General features: G+C 31.2%; 2 protein-coding genes and 1 pseudogene across 2 annotated transcripts; 2 read left to right on the plus strand and 1 right to left on the minus strand.

The window, feature by feature from the left end:
• Positions 1-103: 103 nt before the first annotated feature.
• Positions 104-3,972, plus strand: LOC125842983 (floral homeotic protein GLOBOSA-like; annotated as a pseudogene).
• Positions 3,973-7,799: 3,827 nt separating this feature from the next.
• LOC125842641 (floral homeotic protein FBP1) lies at positions 7,800-11,671 on the plus strand. The gene is made up of 7 exons (XM_049521961.1): positions 7,800-8,002; positions 8,106-8,172; positions 9,251-9,312; positions 9,636-9,735; positions 9,830-9,859; positions 10,459-10,503; positions 11,256-11,671. Exons 1-7 carry the CDS (start codon positions 7,821-7,823, stop codon positions 11,400-11,402), a joined length of 633 nt encoding a protein of 210 aa, XP_049377918.1. The 5' UTR covers positions 7,800-7,820; the 3' UTR covers positions 11,403-11,671.
• Positions 11,672-12,499: 828 nt separating this feature from the next.
• On the minus strand, positions 12,500-20,228 carry LOC125842410 (uncharacterized). The gene is made up of 10 exons (XM_049521712.1): positions 19,422-20,228; positions 19,156-19,248; positions 18,774-18,875; positions 17,834-18,066; positions 17,443-17,574; positions 17,089-17,211; positions 14,498-14,626; positions 13,698-13,915; positions 13,179-13,332; positions 12,500-12,995 (listed from the first exon to the last, which is right to left on the minus strand). The coding sequence occupies exons 1-10, from the start codon at positions 19,636-19,638 to the stop codon at positions 12,777-12,779; spliced, it is 1,620 nt and encodes a 539-aa protein (XP_049377669.1). The 5' UTR covers positions 19,639-20,228; the 3' UTR covers positions 12,500-12,776.
• Between the last annotated feature and the right edge of the window lie 674 nt (positions 20,229-20,902).

The following is a 20,902-nucleotide window of genomic DNA, read 5'->3' on the forward strand; positions in this document are numbered from 1 at the left end:
TTGTCTGTCAATCCCTTAATAGATATACTCCCATTCATTTCTTCTTCTTATATACTTACATCTAAAGGTAAAAACAACACAACACATAGAAGAGAAGAAAAAGAAAAAAGAAATGGGGAGAGGAAAAATAGAGATAAAGAGAATAGAAAACTCAAGCAACAGACAAGTAACATACTCAAAGATCAGAAGAGAAATGGGATCTTGAAAAAGGCTAAGGAAATTAGTGTTCTTTGTGATGCTCATGTTTCTGTTATCATTTTTTCTACTTCTGGAAAGATGCATGAATTCTCATCTACTCCGTATGTTATTTTCCTTTAATTTGTTTATTTTTCATTATCATATTCAACCTTGTTCTTCTTTTTTTGTTTAAGAATTTTTGTGTTATTATCTTGAAGTTTGGTTGATATTTTGGATCAATACCACAAGCTTACTGGGAGAATATTGTGGGATGCTAAGCATGAGGTAAACTAAAAACCCTTCAAAAATTTCATCGTTTCTTTTTACCTATTCTTGAAAAGGTGGAGAAAAAAAAAGAGAAACAAATCAAAGCAACACTTGGATCAAATTCCATCATTTCTTTTACATATTCTTGAAAAGGGAGGGGGGGGGGGGGGGGGNGGGAATCAAACAAACCCTAGGATCAAATTCCATATTTTTCTTTTACCTATTCTTGAAAAAAGGAAAAAATGATTAAAAAAAAATCAAAGAAACACTTGGATCATATTCCATCTTTTCTTTTACCTATTCTTGAAAAAGGAAAAAAAAATCAAACAAACCCTTGGTTCAAATTCCATATTTTTCTTTTACCTATTCTTGAAAAAGGATAAAAACGAAAAAAAAATGAAAGAAACACTTGAATCAAATTCCATCTTCTTTTACCTATTCTTGGGGAAAAAGGGGGGAAAAGAAACAAATTAAAGAAACATGTGTATTTTGCTAAAAACAAAGTTAGTTCATTTGGTACAAAGATTAATAATGCAGGGTTTAATAATGTAGTGTTTAATAATATAGGAATTAGTTTTTATTAAGTGTTTGATTCATTACTTAATTCCCACCTTATTTTGTATTTGGTTTAAAAACTCTACAAAATGCTTTTTTCCTATTATACCTTTGAGTTATTATGAGATTTTCTATTTGATTTAACTAGTCAAGTTAAATACTAATATTAATTTTGAGGTGTGATGTGTCACTATAGAGATCCTTGATAGCATGGTATATTTCGAATTTTTTATTGGTCAAATATACCTTAAACTTAACGCAAATTTAAGGCTACTTAAATTATTCAAATACACAAAGCTTATTTAAAAAAAGAAAATAGTTCAAGTGGTCAATGGACGAACTACATTTTTAAAAAAAACCCGGAAAAAAAACCAATATAGCAAATCAAACATGGAGAAAAAAAATTTAGTATGTGAAATCATCAAATTACATTGAGCGGATTTGGAAAATTAAAAAGAACATTTATAATTATTCCAATATAAATAAAAAAGGATATTAAATTACAAAAGAAATTTAAGAAAAGAGTTTGGGGGATAGTTTAGTCATTTAGGGATCTTATCCAAGGTTTGTTAAACCTTGGATTAGTTATCCCTCCCTTTTCTAGGGATAAATAAGACCTTGTATGAGGTTTAACTAATTCATGGATTAATTCAAATAAAGTAACCAAACACAGGAACTATTTTGATTAATACCTCCTGCCAAACGGGTTATCTTTAAATAGTTCTAGAAAAAAGCACGTTGTTTTTTCTTCTTTGGCTTCTCTTTTTAGGAAAAGAAAGAGATTAGGACTTTCTTCCCTTTAACATGAAAGATCAATCTTTTAACTGGTTATTGACTGACCCACCCCCTTTTGAAAAAACAAGAAGGTGATTTTGTTGTTAGAAATTAGAAACATCAATTCTATGAAGAGATCTAAAAATAACATGTACATTTTTAGCTATATTATCCCTAGTCAAAATTGTAACAAGAAGGAGTGATGGTTATATTCTTCTAGTCAAGAAAATGAAATCTTAATTCTTCCCTCTTATTTCCTTTTGTTTGCAGTCTTTTCATTGTTGTTAGCACCAAAACTACCTAGCTACCTATATTGGTCTTCAATATATTATCAATATTGATTGATTGATTAAGTAGCTTGAGTACTATTATTCTAGTACTGGTTTCAATGTTTTTTTTTATAAAAAAAATTATGAAGTTTTTGATTAGTTTGATTGGATTGTAAAGAGAACTTGGACAATGAAATCAACAAAGTCAAGAAAGACAATGACAACATGCAAATAGAACTCAAGTAAATTTATTAAACTTCTCTCTTTACTTTATTAGTTTAGGCTCTTAGGACGACCTTTAAGTTCATTTGGTTGGAAAAAAGTTATAATAGAATTAATCATTTCGGGATAAGTTATTTCATCATGTTTATGAGATAACTTATCTAATCACTAAAGTATATTAATGGTGGAATAAATAATTCCAGGACGGCCTAATACCTTCAATCAAACGCAGTATAAAATAGTCGTGCATCAGGATTATTATACCTTCACACTAACAACTCATGAGTTCATAATTATATATTTATAGTTATTTAAAAGATCTCTTAATACAAATAATAGTAAGAAAGAAGTTTGGCTTAATATTTATTGATGTTGAGTTGTTTAATTTCAGGCACCTAAAGGGTGAAGACATATCATCTTTCAACTCATGTAGAGAGCTCATGATATTGGAAGATGCTCTTGAAAATGGACTCACTCGTGTATGTGATAAACAGGTTTGTACTACAATGAGTAATATTTTTGTAATGTGTTCAATTAAATTTAATAATTAATGTGTTCTTATATAGTATTTATCACTTTGATTGTGTGTTACAGAATGAGTTTTTGAGGATGATGAGAAAAAAGGTATGTCCAACACTATGTAATGTGTTTGAAGTACATAAATGTTCTCCCTAGCTAAACTATTATCGTTAATTTTCAGTATTCATACTTAAACTATTATGTGTTTCTCCCTTATAAACTATCACCGTTTTATGTTATTTTTAAAAATAACTAAATTTATTCAGAATGAAAAAAAAACATTGCTATTTTCTTTAGACATATGGAGTAGCCTCTTGTTTTTTTTTTCTTATTTAATAAAAACATTGTTGTTAACTTTTCTGTGATGTTCAATTATATCATGTGTTGTACATTTTCTTTCTTATATTTTTGACATACTGTGGTGTTTGAATGGAAATTAATTCCACAGACTCAAAATATGGAGCAGGAGCAACTTAACAGCCAATTGGTATGGTTATCATATTAACTTAATTTTAACATATATATATTTGCTCTCTCTTTTCTTTTTCACAGTTTTAACACTTTAAATGTCTCATAAAAGACATAATACACATGTATATTAGAGTACTCAAAAATCTTGATGTTTTGTTGAGAACGATTTTGAATGAAGTACTAATGAACATCATACTTCGTGTACGTTTATTCAGATATACTCATTAACATTTTGAGATGGAACGTCCCTAGGTCATTAGGTTGCTAGTTAATTAATTATGCAGGTATTAAAATGTAGAAATTAGTTATATAGAGTTTATTTATTTATGTACTCCTTATTAGCTATCCATCTTCTACACAGAATTATAAATTGATAGCCAAACACCGCATTATTTGATGTGTTGAACTTTATACATAGCATGCAACTATAATGTTGTCAAACAGTGCTTATACTAATTTTAATACATGAACAACTCGTCACTTTCTAACCAGCAACCAAACTATATACCGTTTCATTAACATTTTAATATTCCTAACGTCCTCGATACACATATATATATTTTCAAAGATTAATTTGGTGCACTAACATTTAGTTTGTTTTTGGAAAAATTAATGACAGAGGCAACTAGAGATAGCAAGCATCAATAGGAACATTGGAGAAATAGGGGAAGTATTTGAGCAAACAACCAATGCATTTTGCCTTGAGAGTCCAACGTAACCTAATTTGCCCCAGAGGTTCTAAATCAAACCTCCATCTCTATGTTTGCTCATCATCAATGAAACACCTTTTTATTAGTAATATTGTTCTAATAATTTGTGCTTTCAACAAACTTTGGTGTGTAATATGATCAATATTTAATACTCATCTCTACTCGATGCTTTTAAGTGACATTATATATCCTAGCTCGAAGACAAAGATATTTTCTATCGGTAAAAACTTGGAAAGGATCAAGAGTTGTGACAATTCGAGCTTGAGGGGATTAAGTACGAGAAAATGGAAGAAAACACAATTTAAATATGTTTTGGATAAGTAAGAATTCATCATTATAGGATAAAATTCAAACTTGATAGATGGATGAACTAAAGGGAGATACATAGCAAGAAGACAAATCAAACATATATGAGTCTATGTAAATAGTTACAATTAGTTGTAATAATGTGGCTTTAAATGGGATTTATTTAGGCATAATTTGTGGATCTTGTCTCTTATAATTAATTAACTTAGCTATATATATAGTGGTTATACTAAAATTCTCGAAGCTATTAAATTAGTAATTGTCCACAAGATACAGCATTACGCTCTCTAACGTTGTTGTCAGTTAACTTTCTCGAAACTCAATGCTATTATAATTTGTTCTACATATATTATTGGGAAAAAGGTCTGATATATCACTCAACTTTGTCATTTAAAGTTGATATACCCCTCGTTCTGAAAGTGGCTCATATATACCTCTTTTGTTACACAAATGGCTCACATATACCCTTTTCCTCTAACGGAAGTGAAAAAAATAGTTTTAAATTAATTTTTTTATTAAAAGAAATAATCCATATAGGGATATGTTTTATCCTTTTCATGCGTTTTTTTTTACTTTTTTATTCAACGGCTAATTTGAATTTATTATTTTGATGGTCAAATTTATTCTTTTGACTTATTTTCTTATAATCTTTACTATAGATTACTAAAAAAATTACAGATATAAATATTAAATTAATTACAATAACAAAAAGAATAGTTTTACTTTTCTTTTCTTTTCTTTTTTTTTCATTCACACTTCTTTCTTTTTATTTCTCAAATTTTACACTAAAGAATGAAAAAAAATGAGATAAGAATAAGAAACTCAAATAATAATAATAAAAAGAGTCAAAAAATAATTTATGTGTGAACAAGATCAAATACATAATTTTTTTAAATATAAAAATCAAAAAAATTAATTTAAAATTATTTTTATCACTTTTGTAACGGTAGGGGTAAACGTGAACAACTTTTGTAACGGTGAGGGATATATGTGTGCCAATTTTGTAATGGTAAAAGCATATATGAGCCACTTTTGTAACCAATGGCATAGCAGCTCTAAATGATAAAATTGAGAGGTATATCAGGACTTTTTCCATACAAGTTAATTCTTTATAGTCCTAATATTAAGTCAATTCAACGCACTTACTCTTAAATTGTGTGAAGAAATTTAATTATACCGTTTTGAAAATCTAAGTATGTGTTTCGATATGTGGTTTCATAGCGCAATGTAAAATCATGAAATGAAATCAGCGTTTGGACATGCGATTTCACGTTGATTTCATCTCATAATTTCATATCATGAGATGAAATTAGGGGTGTCAAAAATGAACCCAAACATAGATAACCTGCCCAATCCGCCCAGAATTTTAAGAGTTGGGCTCAAGATAATTTGAATTAGGTTCAATCTCAACTCATTCAAGCCTAACCTATTTTAAGAGAATCCTCAATTAAGCCCAATTCAATTTCCAATTTCAACCAGTTTTAAAACTCTTTACTAAGATATGTTCCTATATTAAAGGTATGAATTATTATCGAATTATTATCTATTTAACATCTTTAGGATTTATCTATCAATTTATTACTTTTTTAAAAAAAAATCTTGAGCTGAAATTCGAATTGTGATTATAAAAGTTAAATATCACTATGTTAAAATTATTGAGATTAATTGGGTCAAATTGGGCGGGTCAAGACCCAACCCGTTTTTAGCCCATTTGAACCCAACCCATTTGAGCCCAAAGTAAACTTGGGCGGGTCAAGACTCAACCCGATTTCTATTTCAACCCATTTTAATATCTCCAATTTCAACCCAACCCGCCCATTTGACACCCCTAGATGAAATCCCAAATTCTCCAAAAAAGCATGATTTGGGAATTTCAAATCATGATTTGAGATTTTTTAAATATAAAATCCGACCCAAAAGTTATATTTTGTAAAAATAACCTCACATTTATATCTATTAATCATTTATTTCATATGTAAAATGATTCATATCATTATACTTTTTTACCATTTATACTCATATAGCAATTATTCTCACCAACATAAAATTTATTATTACTTCAAATCAATTCCTACTTTACCATTTATATCCAACATTTTTTTATCAAATTTATTTATCAACAAATGGCTCAAACTAACAACGTTGGTTTGTGATCTTCTCGGTCATATATGATCGAGAAATGCAAGTGACTGCTCGTACTATATGGGAGGATTATATTAAAGACTAGTACACTATAATTTATGTTCAATTTATTTCTTTATTGAATTAATGTTTGTCCAATAAATGTTGTATATTTTTTTTAGAATAGCTTTGTGATAGTATATTATGTGATTTTATAAACTTCTGCTTATTTGGTAAAGATTGTATAAAGAATTGAGACAATTTTACTAGTTTTACAACTTATGTAATTTTTTTGTTTATAAGAAAGCATACCACATAAGAAGTCCAAATTACATGTACAAACAAAACATCTACTGAATCTTATTATGATTTCAAATCATAATTTCATATTGCATCGAGTGAATAAATTTTGTCACTTTCAACTTCTTAATACTGCTCAAGTAGGGTGTTCACGGGTTGGTTTGGATCGGTTATTGGTCAAAACCAAAACCAAACCAACTTAATCGGTTTTAAAATTATCAAAACCAAACCAAATATAAGATACATTTATCGGTTTGGTGGTTATCGGTTTCTGTTTGGTTTGATTCGGTTATACGGTTATTAACCATACACAAAAATAAAAGAAACAATTCATTTAAAATGTGATAAAAGTGACAACAATCCATTCAAAACGAAAAATAGTTAGAATGACTTAAATTACTGAACTTTCGATCACTAAATTTACTATCAATAAAGCTTTAAAATTCACTATATTGGTCTAGAAGGAAGAGAAAATAACATTTTCAGTCCCATAAAGAATTGTCAGACACTCGTATACATGAAATCAATAAAATAAATGTTTATCTTGGGAATTTTTGCTTTCAATAAGTAAATTATAAAGAAATTTTAATGAAATTTTGTATAAGATATTTAAAATTGTTTATAAAAACAATATATTAAGTATGTATATTAATAAAATATATGTATATAATTCATCGGTTCGGTTCGGTTATTTCTTCGATTTTTTTCAAATAAAACCATAACCAAACCAAATACTATCGGTTTTCAAAAATCTAAAACCAAACCAAACCAAACCCAAATAAAATCGATTTTATTTTATCGGTTTGGATCGGTTTTTATCCAAACCGTGAACACCCCTATGCTCAACAAGTGAGAAATGAAGATGGAGAAAAACCAAAGGATAAGAAGATGCAAGAAAGGTTTAAAAGAAGTGCTAAGTTACAAGTAAAGATACAGATGGATTGGCATTATCAAATGCCTTAAAAAATACAAACTTTTTCTGCTACTTAAGAAAGTTGATAGTCTGTCAATCCCTTAATAGACACTCCCATTCATTTCTTCTTCTTCTTAAATACTTACTTCAATATATTCATCTAAAAGGTAAAAACAACACAACATACAAAGAAGAAAAGGGAAAAAAAGAAAAGAAATGGGGAGAGGAAAGATAGAGATAAAGAGAATAGAAAACTCAAGCAACAGACAAGTAACATACTCAAAGAGAAGAAATGGGATATTGAAAAAAGCTAAGGAAATTAGTGTTCTTTGTGATGCTCATGTTTCTGTTATCATTTTTGCTACTTCTGGAAAAATGCATGAGTTCTCATCTACTCCGTATGTTATATATCTTCCTTTAATTTGTTTATTTTTTAATCATCATATTATTCAACCTTCTTTTTTTTTTTGTCTAAGAAATTTTGGTGTGATTGTTTTGAAGTTTGGTTGATATTTTGGATCAATACCACAAGCTTACTGGGAGAAGATTGTGGGATGCTAAGCATGAGGTAAAGTTAAAACCCTTTAAAAAAACAATTTTTTTTCTTTTAAGGAAAACATCAAAGAAACACTTGGATCAAATTCCATCTTTTCTTTTACCTATTCTTGAAAAAAGGGAATTTTTTAAAAAAATAAATCAAACAAATCTTGGATCAAATTCCATATTTTTCTTTTACCTATTCTTGAAATAAACACTTGGATCATATTCCATCTTTTCTTTTTACCTATTCTTGAAAAAGGAAAAAAAATAAGAAAATATAATAAACCCTTGGATCAATATCCATATTTTTCTTTTACCTATTGTTGAAAAAAGGGCAAAAATGGAAAAAAAATAATCAAAGAAGCATTCCATCTTTCTTTTTTTTCTTTTTTTTTTACCTATGCTTGAAAAGGGGGAAAAAATAAAACAAACCCTTGATCAAATTCCATATTTTTCTTGAAATGGGGAGGGGGTTGTGGGGGGGGGGGGGGGGGGGTGAAGCAAAGAAACCCTTGGATCAAATTCCATATTTTCTTTAACCTATTCTTTAAAATGCAAAAAAAAAAAACACAAAGAAACATGTGTATTTTGCTAAAAACAATGTTAGTTTACTTGGAACATAAAATCTTTGAACAGATCTAGAAAAAGCAAGTTGTTGTTTCTTATTTAGCTTCTCTTTTTAGGAAGAAAAATAAAATTAGGGTTTTCCTCCCTTTGACATGAAAGATCAATGTTTTAACTGGTTTTTGACTGACCCCCTTTTGGGAAAAAAGGGTGATTTTGTTGTTAGAAATTAGAAACATCAATTCTATGAAGAGATCTAAAAATAGCATGTACTTTTTTAGCTATGTTATCCCTAGTCAAAATTGTTAATAAGGAAGAGTGATGGTTATATTCTTCTAGTCAAGAAAATGAAATGTTAGTTCTTCCCTCTTATTTCCTTTTGTTTGCAAGCCTTTTCATTGTTGTTAGCACCCAAAACTAGCTAGCTACCTATATGGTCTTCAATATTGATTGATTGATTGATTAACTAGCTTAATTTCTATGTTTTTTTTTTAAATAAAATATTTAAAGTTTTTGATTAGTTTTGATTGGATTGTAAACAGAACTTGGACAATGAAATCAACAAAGTCAAGAAAGACAATGACAACATGCAAATAGAACTCAGGTAAATTTATTAAACTTCTCTCTTTTATTGATATTTAAAAGATTTCTTAATACGGATTTGAGCAAAAGCTACTGAATTCCTCTCCCTCCCTTTTCCCAAAAAAATAATTTAAAAATAAAATTCAAGACCTCTAAGGTTTTGCTTCGTTTCACTGATATTACAAAAAAGTCAAAATAAATGTGAGGAAAGTCTGTGAAACGAAGCAAAACGTGAAGGGAGGTCAGTGAAACGAAGCAAAAAGTGTAAAAGGAAAAACAAAATATTAGTAGTAGGAAAGAAGTTTTGTTTAATGGTTTATCCATTGTTGAATTGTTTAATTTCAGGCACCTAAAGGGTGAAGACATATCATCTTTGAACTATAGAGAACTCATGATATTGGAAGATGCTCTTGAAAATGGACTCACTGGTATCCGTGACAAACAGGTACCTACAATTTTTATATTTTTGTAATGTGTTTAATTGAATTTAATAATTAATGTGTTCTTATATAGTATTTATCACCTTGATTGTGTTACAGAATGAGTTTATAAGGATGGTGAGGAAAAAGGTATGTCCAACTCTATGTAATTTGTTTGAAGTACAATGAGTTTTAATACATAAATTATCATCGTTTTCGGTATTCATACTTGAACTATTACGTGTTTCTTTCAGAACTATCATCGTTTTATTAAATTTGTATACATTATTTTTAAAAATAACTAAATTTATTTAGAATGAAAAAAAAAACTTTATTCCTTTCATTTCAAAAAGAATGACATGCTTTCATTTTTAGTCTGTTTCATAAAGAATGTTCGTTTTCCTTTTTTGGCAACACTTTGGTTTCAGCTTTTCACGTGGCATGTTTAAGGCCACAAGACTAAAGGACATTTTGGTACATTTGACATAACTTCAACTTAGGATCATAAAATTGAAAAATCTTCTTTATTTTCTTAAACTGCATGTCATATCAAACTAGATCATTTTTTTTAATCGAGGGAGTGACTATTTTCTTTTGAGAGATGGAGTAGCCTCTTGTTTTTTTCTTATTTAATAAAAAATAATATTGCTGTTAACTTTACCATAATGTTCAATTATATCATGTGCTGTATATGATATCTTTCTTATTTTTTTTGACCTACTGTGGTGTTTGGATGGAAATTACTCAAGACTCAAAATATGGAGCAGGAGCAAGATCAACTTAACTGTCAATTGGTATGGTTATCATATTAACTTAATTTTAACACATATATTTGCTCTCTTTTTTCTTTTAAATCAGAAGAGGACAAATCCAAAATTTGAACTTGATAGGTTTAATCTTCGAAATTCTTAGCACTAAACTGATAAAATTATGAATTCAAATTAATTATTTCGCCTTGATCAATGCATTATATTTCTAAAGCTCTATAATATGTTGACTCACGAAGAATTTAGATATGTATAACCTAGCTTTCTCAAAATCTTGATGTTTTGTTGAGAACAATTGTGAATGAAGAGATGTAAATCGTACTTCGTTTATATATTTTAGATATGCTCCTAAACATATGAGATTGAACGTCCCTAGGTCGTTAGATTGTTGGTTAGTTATGCATGTATTAAAAATACTGTATGAATTAGTTATATAAAGTAAGTTTAATTATCCATGTACTTCTTGGTTATTTCATCTTTTACCTAGATTTTATTCTAACTTATACACGTGTACTCCATTAGTTATGTAGTATAAATTGGTAACCAAACACCGCATAATTAGGTGTGTTGAACTTTATACGTAGCATGCAACATGTTGTCAAACGTTGTACTAGTTATGCTGATTTTAATACATGAATAGCTCATCACTTCCTAACCAGCAACCAAACTATGTGCCCTTTCATTCACATTTCAAGATTTCTAACATCTATAGTTTCAAAGATTAATTTGGTGATTTAACCTTCACTAATATTTAGTTTGTTTGGACAAATTAATGACAGAGACAACTAGAGATAGCAAGCATGAATAGGAACATGGGAGAAGTAGGTGAAGTGTTTGAGCAGACAAGGGAAAATCATGATTATGGGCAAATGCCTTTTGCTTTCAGAGTCCAACCAATGCAGCCTAATTTGCACCAGAGGTTCTAAATCAAACCTCCCATCTATCTACCTATATCTATGTTTTATTTTTGTTTTTTCTATAATCGAGAAATCCATCTGTGACCCCGCCCTTTGAACCAATCACAGTCTTCTAAACTCGGTGGATAATGGACCCGCCCCCTACCTATATCTATGTTTGCTCATCAATGAAACATCTTTTATTAGTAATATTGTTCTAGTTTGTGCTTTCAACAAACTTTGGTGTGTAATATCAATACTTATCTCTACTCTATGCTTTTAAGTGACATTATATATATAATATATTATGCATATCTTGAAGGGTGGTTTGGTTCATGAGATAAGGTGTATATCTCAGGTTTAAATTTATATTTTGTTTGGTTGAAAATAAATTTATATTTCAAACTTTATGTTATTTTAGCCCTCTTAGATAAATTAGTCCCTAGATTATAATCCTAAGATAATTTTATTTGCGAACCACATGATCTCTCGGTAGAAAAGCAAGCTATAGGACAACATAGCTCACTAAATTCTTTCTTGAGATTCTCCCGATATTTGATCAAATCTTTCTACAATGGTCACATTATATAATAGTAATATTTTATTATAAAAGTCAAGTGTTTTTTAATTTAAATAAAAAATGCTTTTATACTTTGCCGCAAATAAGAGTATAATATTTAAGTGGAGAAGAATAGACAGAGACTCATTAGCCATTGAATTTCAAACTCTACACCACTAGCTCTTGGAATATCTCGGAATCATAAAAAAAAACAAAAATCTTTCTATTGATTTGATTGAATGAAGTCTCAATTGTATTAAACAAGTGGAAGATTAAATAAAAATAATAAGAATTATTCCTTTTTGTATTTAATAAGACAAAAAAAAATACTGTGCGACAACACATAGTCATGAGTAATTAACGCTAGCGAAAGAATTAGAAGTTCAATTTGTGTTTGTGATAGTCATGGTGTTTAAGTTAACTTGCACTCACCTCGACTAATTTCACGAGATATATATCACTTCGGCACCTCCTTAAACAGTTTTATAGTGACTGGGTAAATTTTAAAAAAAAATGCTTATAAGCACTTGTTTTTAAGCCACAATAACATGAATAAGTCGAAAGCCATAAGTTAGAATTTCCAACTTATGGCTTTTGGCTTATATGTCATAAGCCAATCCAAACAAAGATCAAAATACATCTGGCTAGTATGTAAACCTTTGTTTCTTTACAAATATACAAAACATCACATTGCAAAAATGATTTTTGATGATGAATATGTACAGTTTTTCTTCAGTGTTTACTTACCTTCTCCATCAAGTCTGCACTTGGAAGACCAGAGGTATGTTACCAGCCAAATCGAAACCAAAGTAGAATGTCGTCCAACTCTGTTTCCTCCTATGAACTTATGCTCTGATCAATAACTCATAGACGTTACAGTTATTATCACCCGAAACACGCTTCAACATTTCAAAACTTTTACGGCTACCAAGAAATTCTATTCGTTTGAATTCTACACAACCACGCTCACTAGTCTCTTTACTGCAATAAACTGATCTTAGTCGGTCAGCATTCCTTGAATCTGTGTGAATCGCTACCTCTACCTCTCCACGGGACATGTTTTCCTAGAAATATCACAAATGTAATGTTTTACGAACAACAAATCCAATTAGAGAGAGCATTTTAAACTTGCCCGAGTAAAAATGAAGTGTGAAACTGAACCAATTCACTTAAGGAAACGAAATCTTTCTGTTATTATCCATTCTTGAATAAACGCAGGTGAATCTAGCAAAGGATAAATCCAATACCTGATAAAATGCATATATGTAATCCAACACCTGTAAACATGTGAACCCTTTTTCACTAAAAAAGGTCCTGGAACATGGACCCATTTCGGAAAATCGATCAACTGGAAACAGTATGGTAACGAAGTTGTTTTTCAATATCAGCTCAGCTTTCTCACTGCAATCAAACAAACACAAAAAGACAATCAAAGTAAGAAAAAAAAGTGAATTAGAAAAAAAAGTGAATTACATCTACACTCCTTAATAATTGAGCCAAGTAGCAATTCTGTCCCTAGTGTACCAGTTCCGCCAATAGTAACCTAATAGTTTGATATTGGTCTTTGAATTGTCCTATGCTAAATTCCAACAAGTGCACATGACTTTCAATCAATTACCAGTTCTGAAAAAGATTGATCATTCATTGCCCACAAAAAGAACCAACATGATATGCTCCGCGAAACAATGATATGAGCAAGAATTCAAAAGTTTTAAGTCTGCTAGTTGAAACTGTAACAGTCACTGAAAGTAAGAAATCTGGTAAACCTTTCTGAAAGTGGTCGGGATAGGTTCACAAATGAAGCTTCAGATGCTTTGTGATCGTCCTTTGCATCAAAAAACACAGATGTGTTCTGTTGGTTTGTATCTTCCACACTAGAAGAATCCATGTAAATAGAAGCAGTCGAAGTTGGATCAGATATCGACCAGCAGATGGAATCTAGAAGGCTGCTTGGAGATAGGTGACGTAGGGGGGTTTGGCAAGTCTGCAAATCAAATGGGTAAGTAAAATTAAATTTTTCATAGAAAATAGTCATATACTTACGAGATCATAATTGATAGTTGGTTGAGTGCTACACACAAATAAGAGAAGAACAGGAGTGAAATGAATTAACTAAGTTAAAACCCTCATGACTCCTGGCAATGCTTAATTATCATTTTGGTAGAGCACTAAGAACAAGCAATCTACCAGTGAACTATAATTTCTTAAAACCAAAATCAAGCCAAGACTATGAGAATTAAAGTACCCAATTCCTGTTCCCCTCTAAAAGTGTTTTGGAATGGCAGATTGGGATTCACACCAAGTGCCCCAACCTTGGGCCAAACCACTCACAATTGAGAAGATAAACATGAAATTCATTACAATGCAACTTGAATTAAGATGTTAAATCTAAAATGAGAGTTATGCCATGTCACAACAGATAGTTAAACTATATTGCCAAGTGACATATTAGACATAACAGAAAAAAGTATTATAAGCCTAAGCCATCCATGCATCTATTTGTATTTGGTGGCATCATTTAAACAAAAAAAATGAGCTGTATGACGACAAGTGGAAGTGTTTTTACCTGCATACGCCAACCACGACGCTTCCTAACTCCCTCTTTGGCCACGTTGGCAACATTTTGCCTTTCTTCCTGGCTCACCCTAGGTGTAGAACTTGTTACATCTCGATGATAAGCACCAGTGTTGACTTCCTATATTCATTAAAAATAATATTGAACTGTAGCAAGAAAATTATCAAAAGATGGTGCTACAATGCAAAAATTCAATTACATATATAAATTGATAACTCAAACTTGTAAATATGTGTATCTGTGCGTGACCAATTTGAGATCAGCCACTGGAGGCCATCCCATCCAACTAATCACTTGCTACACTGTCAGAATTTTTTATGGTAAAATCTATTCTAACAGAAAGCCCCAGAAACTAAACAGCTTTCAACAGGTAACGCTACCAATTCCTTGCGAAATTTCAAGCATTGTCTAGATGTGGCACCTTTCAACTGGACACAATATCCACATTACTAAATTGCAGGATAAAAGTTTCATGTAAAGTTGATTATAATCCCATCCAAGATTATAACATCATTCATTTAGTACTTATTTTAGTAGAGAAACTGGGTATAACACCTTGCGTTTAGGAAAGGTAAATGATGACAAACTGTTGTGGATGCGTTGGAAGCCCTTAAATTAAGTATTTAATTATATTTTTAGTTGTTTTATTTATTATTCTAGAATAGGATTTATGTTTCATAGTTTCATAAGGATTAGGTTAAGTTATAGTTATTAGTTTGGAATAGGATTTTGGTCTCCTACTTTCATAAGAATTAGACTTCCTATTGATGTAATAAGACTCCTATTTAAAGGGGCTTTTGATGAATAAAACAGTAAGTCATAATTCAGCAAAATAGAGGAGATTGGAGTTCTCTCTTCCATTGAACTCTAAGGTTTCAGTCTCCCTTTGAAGAGCTGAAGAGATCGGAGTTCTCGTTTAATGAATTCTAAGGTTTCAGCCTCCCTTTAACGAGCTGATTTATATATCGCCTTGTGAATCGATCCTTCCCTAAAGATTCATAACACAAACCCAGGGAACGCCTACATTGGCATCCATTGATTGCCTTACGCCCACCTAGCATCCATCTATGATATCTGTTGTTCAGGTCAAGAGAGGTACTCGAGGTATTAAACGACAACCAGCAGCCTCACTAAATATCCTCCAATCAACTAAAGACCAGAGAAGCTTACAATAGCCACACGAAGCAAGAATCACTCTCTTTAAATATAAATTGCTCTAGTCATCCATTATTATAGTCCACCTTTTCCTCAATCCGACTATCAAGAATATGTCTGAAATGGAGAATTACCAATATTTGTTGATTAAACATGTGAACTCACAAGATAGCTTTTTTTTTCTTTTTTTTTTTGAGATAATAGTATAGAGGAAAAGTTGTGTTGAAAAAAGTATAAGAAGGGTCCCGCTGAACTTTATGTATTATGTAAGAAGTATTAGAAGGTTTCCTTTAAGGATAGTGGTAATCAGTTTGGAGCAAACAAAAAAAGATTGCTTCCTATTACTTCTATTTTTGGGTTAATGAAGAAATGAGGATTCATATAGCCAATCCCAACTTGTTTGGACTGAGGCATAGTTGTTGGTGTTGTTGCAAGAGTAAATAACTTCATTTTCAATGTTTGGTCCCCTTACTTGGAATATCTCACGGAGTTTAGCTCAGATCCAATTGCAAAATTCTGTAACTACTCCGAGATCAAGCTTAATAATAGTCAACGGAAAGGATATATAGCAACATCTATAGGAAACCCTATACAGGTACATAACCAAAAATACATGGTCTATCTGAAGTTCTTAGGTTGATCAAAAGACAACCCTTAAGACATTGGATAAATTACCAGAACACCCTTATGATATGTATTTATCATTGAGATTTGTGGGAAAACCAGAAAAATGAGTAGGCCATGGTCCAAATTACAGTTAAAACCCCTAGCATATGGTCCAAATGACAAAATGCTAGGCCAGGATCCTTGAACCAAAGTTAACAAATTTTCTCTGGACCACCGACCCAATTAAAGCCAGATTATCTGATCTCTGGATAAGATAGTGGGCCTTATGAAAAAGATGTGACAGACATGCTACTTATCTAGGATCAAAGGCTTACTAGAACAAGATCATATGAGACACTATATAAGCTTTCACTAAAGACAATGCATAAATTTACTGCCAAAAAGGAGGGAATTTTGTCACTTCATATCTATACCTTACTAAAAATCCTTCAGACACATACATCCATATGAACTCAGATACAGCACCAAAGTCTACTACAGAGAATATACTGCACCGTGGAACCCACCTCAAAAGAAAGATTAACCAGATCCCTCAATTTGTATGGTGTCCTTGTGCGAAAAAGAACAAGACAAATACACTGTCTATTTATCTGATGATATATATCAATTTTCTTTCTAATGGAACATTGTAATAGAGACCACAAAGCTAATATCCTTGGATTTAAACAAGAGGAAGATATTCTAAAACAATCTTTAAGATGATAGAGAAAGCACCTTGGAAAGCTCATCAATAACCATTAGAAGACGGGGATAGTGAAAGAGGAGAGAAGAGGGCAAACAGAAGGAACATGAATACATACCTTGCTAGAAATTGTATTCTGAATGTTATCAAGTAATATTCCAGTTTGCCTAGCCAAATCAGCAGACATATGAACAAGCCTTTGCAGGCGCTTTTCCTTTGCACTCTTCAGAACCCAGAGCGGCTGACAAAAAGGTTTATTGTTTGTAAAAGCAATTCCAATGAAGAAGGAGGCAGGGGAATGATACAACATTCCTCGAGGAGATACTAATAGAAGGACTTATGTAAAGTTCTTGCCCGGGACAAGAAGTGGAATCAGAAAAATGTAATTCACTTAACTTAAATTTTCAGTTCCGATTAAGTTGCAAACATGAGAAAGAATTCAGGCATCCTCACTAAATAAATGAACACTTACTGTAACAATTTTAGAGGAATGGCCGAGGTATTTCCGAATTGAGTTTCCTTCGCAGATAACATGACTCGCACTGCAACCAACAAACCACTGATTGACCAAACTAGCACCTTCTGCTGCTGCAGACTCAATGACCTAAAATTTACAACAATTCAGAGAAATAGTCAAAGCAACTTTAATAATTTGAATTGATTCAGATGGCATACGCTTCAGATATGATGCAATATTGGAATTCATATTGTTGTAACAAACAAAGAAAAATACCAAGTGGCATAGCACCGATTTTCAGTGAAACAAATATTAGACTTAGATAAGCAGTACTACAGCAAAACAATCCTGTATAAATTGAACATAATATTCAATTTTGAGCCTTTTTATAACAACATCAACCTACCTTACTACGCAGCTCATCAGAAACATCAGCATCAACATAAAAGGTATGGCCAAACAGAGTTCTTCGCTTAGGTTCTCTTTCAGCATGAATTAATGGCTCTTCAATCATGTCAGGTGGTTTGCTATGTTCAGGCAATGCAACAGGGAGACATGAATGCTGACTGCTGATATCATCTACAGAGAAACCACCTTGTCCAACACCTTTAACACTATAAAGGGATTCATTCAGCCTCACTGGAGCAAACATAACCAATATTGTCTTAGTCATAGAAAAAATAAGAAAATAAAAGACATAAATTCCCTAAACCTTTTGTAAAAGAAACTGCAGAAATATGGGTTGCACCTTGAAAACATAAGGAAACAAATTCTAGTTAACCATCAATGTTTGAAACTCCTTCAATTGACAATCCATGTATTACATCTTAATCAGAAGAATGACAATTCAACTTCAAGAAATTACAACAGCAGCTTATTTCTCACTAAATTAAAAACATGAAGGATAATGGTAATTATCTCAATCATTTTAACATCAAATCGCCATGCATTCAGTTAAGGTAATTCAAGCTAGCCCATATATTCCTTCTGCTTAAACAATGTACAAGTAATTGAAAGTTTTTCCAAAATATATATTTCATATTATGCTCACAAGTCATATCCCTTGCCATAAAAGAGAAGTGGAAGCAGAATTTGTATCCGCATTTGCTGGAGAGAATCTATTAAGAACCACAATTGACAAGTTATTTAGATTGAAAGAAATAAAAGTTGCCAAAAATAAAAGAAGGATCAGCATGTTCAACAGTCCATTTCAAGAAAAAAGAAATAACAAGATTAATCAATTGAATAAGATCATAAAACCTGGAATACTAGAGTAATACAGAAAACAAGTTAATGAAGCTTACTGCACCATCCCTAATCAAAATACAAGACAGAACATTTCTTACCATTCCTTCTCACGCTATCCACAAACCATGCCAATGAAACGACAAGTAGACCATTTTTTAAACCATGTTTCGAGGCGTGCTCAAACTTTCGTCCAGAAAAACTGTAGCAGACATTAAGGAATAAAAATACAAGCAACAAATTTTAACCAAAAAACACAACCATTAGACCTGAATCACCTAATAACCTGGATCTAATGAGCAAGTTATAAACATTTAACTAGATCCACCTATCCTATTTTCATTTCTCTGGCTTGTTTAAGTATGCGAAAGATAAGTAGTCAACTGGAAAAAATAAAAAAAGTATCATTTACTAGATTTGGAAACAGAAAGTGGTTATGGAAAATAGTGATCAAGGAAAAAGAAATGCAGAAACAAAAGGATATCTGAACCACCAGATGAGTACATTGAGGGTGCAAATGCGGGCTGTATTTTCCACCTAATCTCTCTGTTGCTTCCATCACTTGCTTCCTAGCTTCTGGTATAACATATTGAAGAAACAAGAATTAGCAATAGAACATAACATGGAGAACACATCAATATCAACTTCATATATTTTTTTAAAAAACAATCTTTTTCATCTCCTTTTCCAATTCACATCAGTTTTAGCTCAAATTTCCAACACCATAGTATGCAGAATGCATCACAAACCTTTGGAAAGTCCAGTTACACAGATAACAAGTCCAGAAAATGGACAATTGGATGGAGTGGTGAGTATTGATTGAGACATAACAGAGGAAGAGGAAGCAGGAGACATGAAGGGTTCCAATGAATAAGATGGAATCCCTCTAAATGAAGAGGAAAAATCCACTAACAGCTTAGAACACCCTTTGCTGCTTACCACCTCCACTCTTCCTCCCCCACCCATTTCAATCAAACATCAAAAGCAATAAAATGGTTCAAAGGGAGGGAAAAACAAAAGCAAAAGAGGAAAAATAAAAACCCCAAGTGGGATTTTGTCCTCTTTTCTGATTGTTGGAAGAAGTATAGAAGGGTGTTGAAGGAAAAAAAGGAAAAAAGACTGAATATACTATAAGGAAATGGTGTAAAAAGTGAAGATTTTGGGTCAACAGATATAGGATTGAAGAGACAGATGGAACATTTGGAGTCTCTTTCCCTTTTCTTTATCACATTCTTTGAGTCATAGGGAAGTGAGGAAAAGGGGTGTTTGGAATGATGGCTATTTGGAGTGTACAAACTATAAATAAAAAAAAAGAGTAAAAAAAATTGTTTTATATAAGAAAAGAAGAGGGAGTGGGAGAATGAAGGATTTGAAAGTTGAAAGTGGTGGCAGTGTGAAAGAAGAATCTCATGAATTTATAACTTTATTCAAAAATGGTGGATTTGTTCTGATTCATAGCTTTTGCTTTATTGAGGGTTTCAGAAGTGAGAGGATGGAAGGGAAGAAGAGAAAGGAGGAGTGGGGGACCCTTTTTTTTTTTTGAACTTCAAACGGGCATGCTCGCTCTCTTTGCATCGTTGACACTTTGCACACAAATTCCGTCCTTCAATCAATTGAGATATTAAGATTTTTTTCATTTTTGTTAAAACTAAAATATCTCTATATTAATGTTATGATGTGTGAATTTGAATATACATCTGAATTTAAATATTAAAACTTTATATGAAGATCTGAATATTAAATAGTTAAAGATTGTTTATTTATTCAACATGCGAATGTATACAATTTGTTTTTTAATAAAAAATAACAAAATACTAAATTGATCTAACATTATATCAATAAAATATTTTAAATTTTTTACTCCCTCCGTCCCTATTTACTTGTCTATATTTCCTTTTTTAGTTGTCCCTATTTAGTTGTCCATTTTGACAANTAAATTGATCTAACATTATATCAATAAAATATTTTTAATTTTTTAATATGACAATTGGTGATGGTGTTGACTAATGATGATGATTGGTGTGTTGATTTGGGATGGCGTTGACGAATGATGGTGGTTGTGAGTAGTATCTTATGGTACAATGGCTGACAATAGTGAATAATTGTGATTGTTGTTGTAGGTGGATGATAATTAATATTTAGTAGAGTGATATTGATAGTTAATAATGATATAGTGAATAGTGATGGTAGTAAGCGGTAGATAATATTGACTAATAATGATAAATTGATA

The sequence above is a fragment of the Solanum stenotomum genome, chromosome 10 (assembly GCF_019186545.1).
Source record: "Solanum stenotomum isolate F172 chromosome 10, ASM1918654v1, whole genome shotgun sequence".
Taxonomy (NCBI): Eukaryota; Viridiplantae; Streptophyta; class Magnoliopsida; order Solanales; family Solanaceae; genus Solanum; species Solanum stenotomum.

Bases quoted from the DNA above. Each gene is read 5' to 3' on its own strand.
- LOC125842641 (XM_049521961.1), top strand. From the start codon at position 7,821: ATGGGGAGAGGAAAGATAGAGATAAAGAGAATAGAAAACTCAAGCAAC. The intron at 9,736-9,829 runs GTACCTACAATT...ATTGTGTTACAG, and splicing joins CTGGTATCCGTGACAAACAG to AATGAGTTTATAAGGATGGT. The intron at 10,504-11,255 runs GTATGGTTATCA...AATTAATGACAG, and splicing joins ATCAACTTAACTGTCAATTG to AGACAACTAGAGATAGCAAG.
- LOC125842410 (XM_049521712.1), bottom strand. From the start codon at position 19,638: ATGGGTGGGGGAGGAAGAGTGGAGGTGGTAAGCAGCAAAGGGTGTTCT. The intron at 18,876-19,155 runs TATCCTTTTGTT...ATGTCTGCTACA, and splicing joins TACTCATCTGGTGGTTCAGA to GTTTTTCTGGACGAAAGTTT. The intron at 17,212-17,442 runs GTAAGTGTTCAT...CCTTTTTGTCAG, and splicing joins ATTCCTCTAAAATTGTTACA to CCGCTCTGGGTTCTGAAGAG.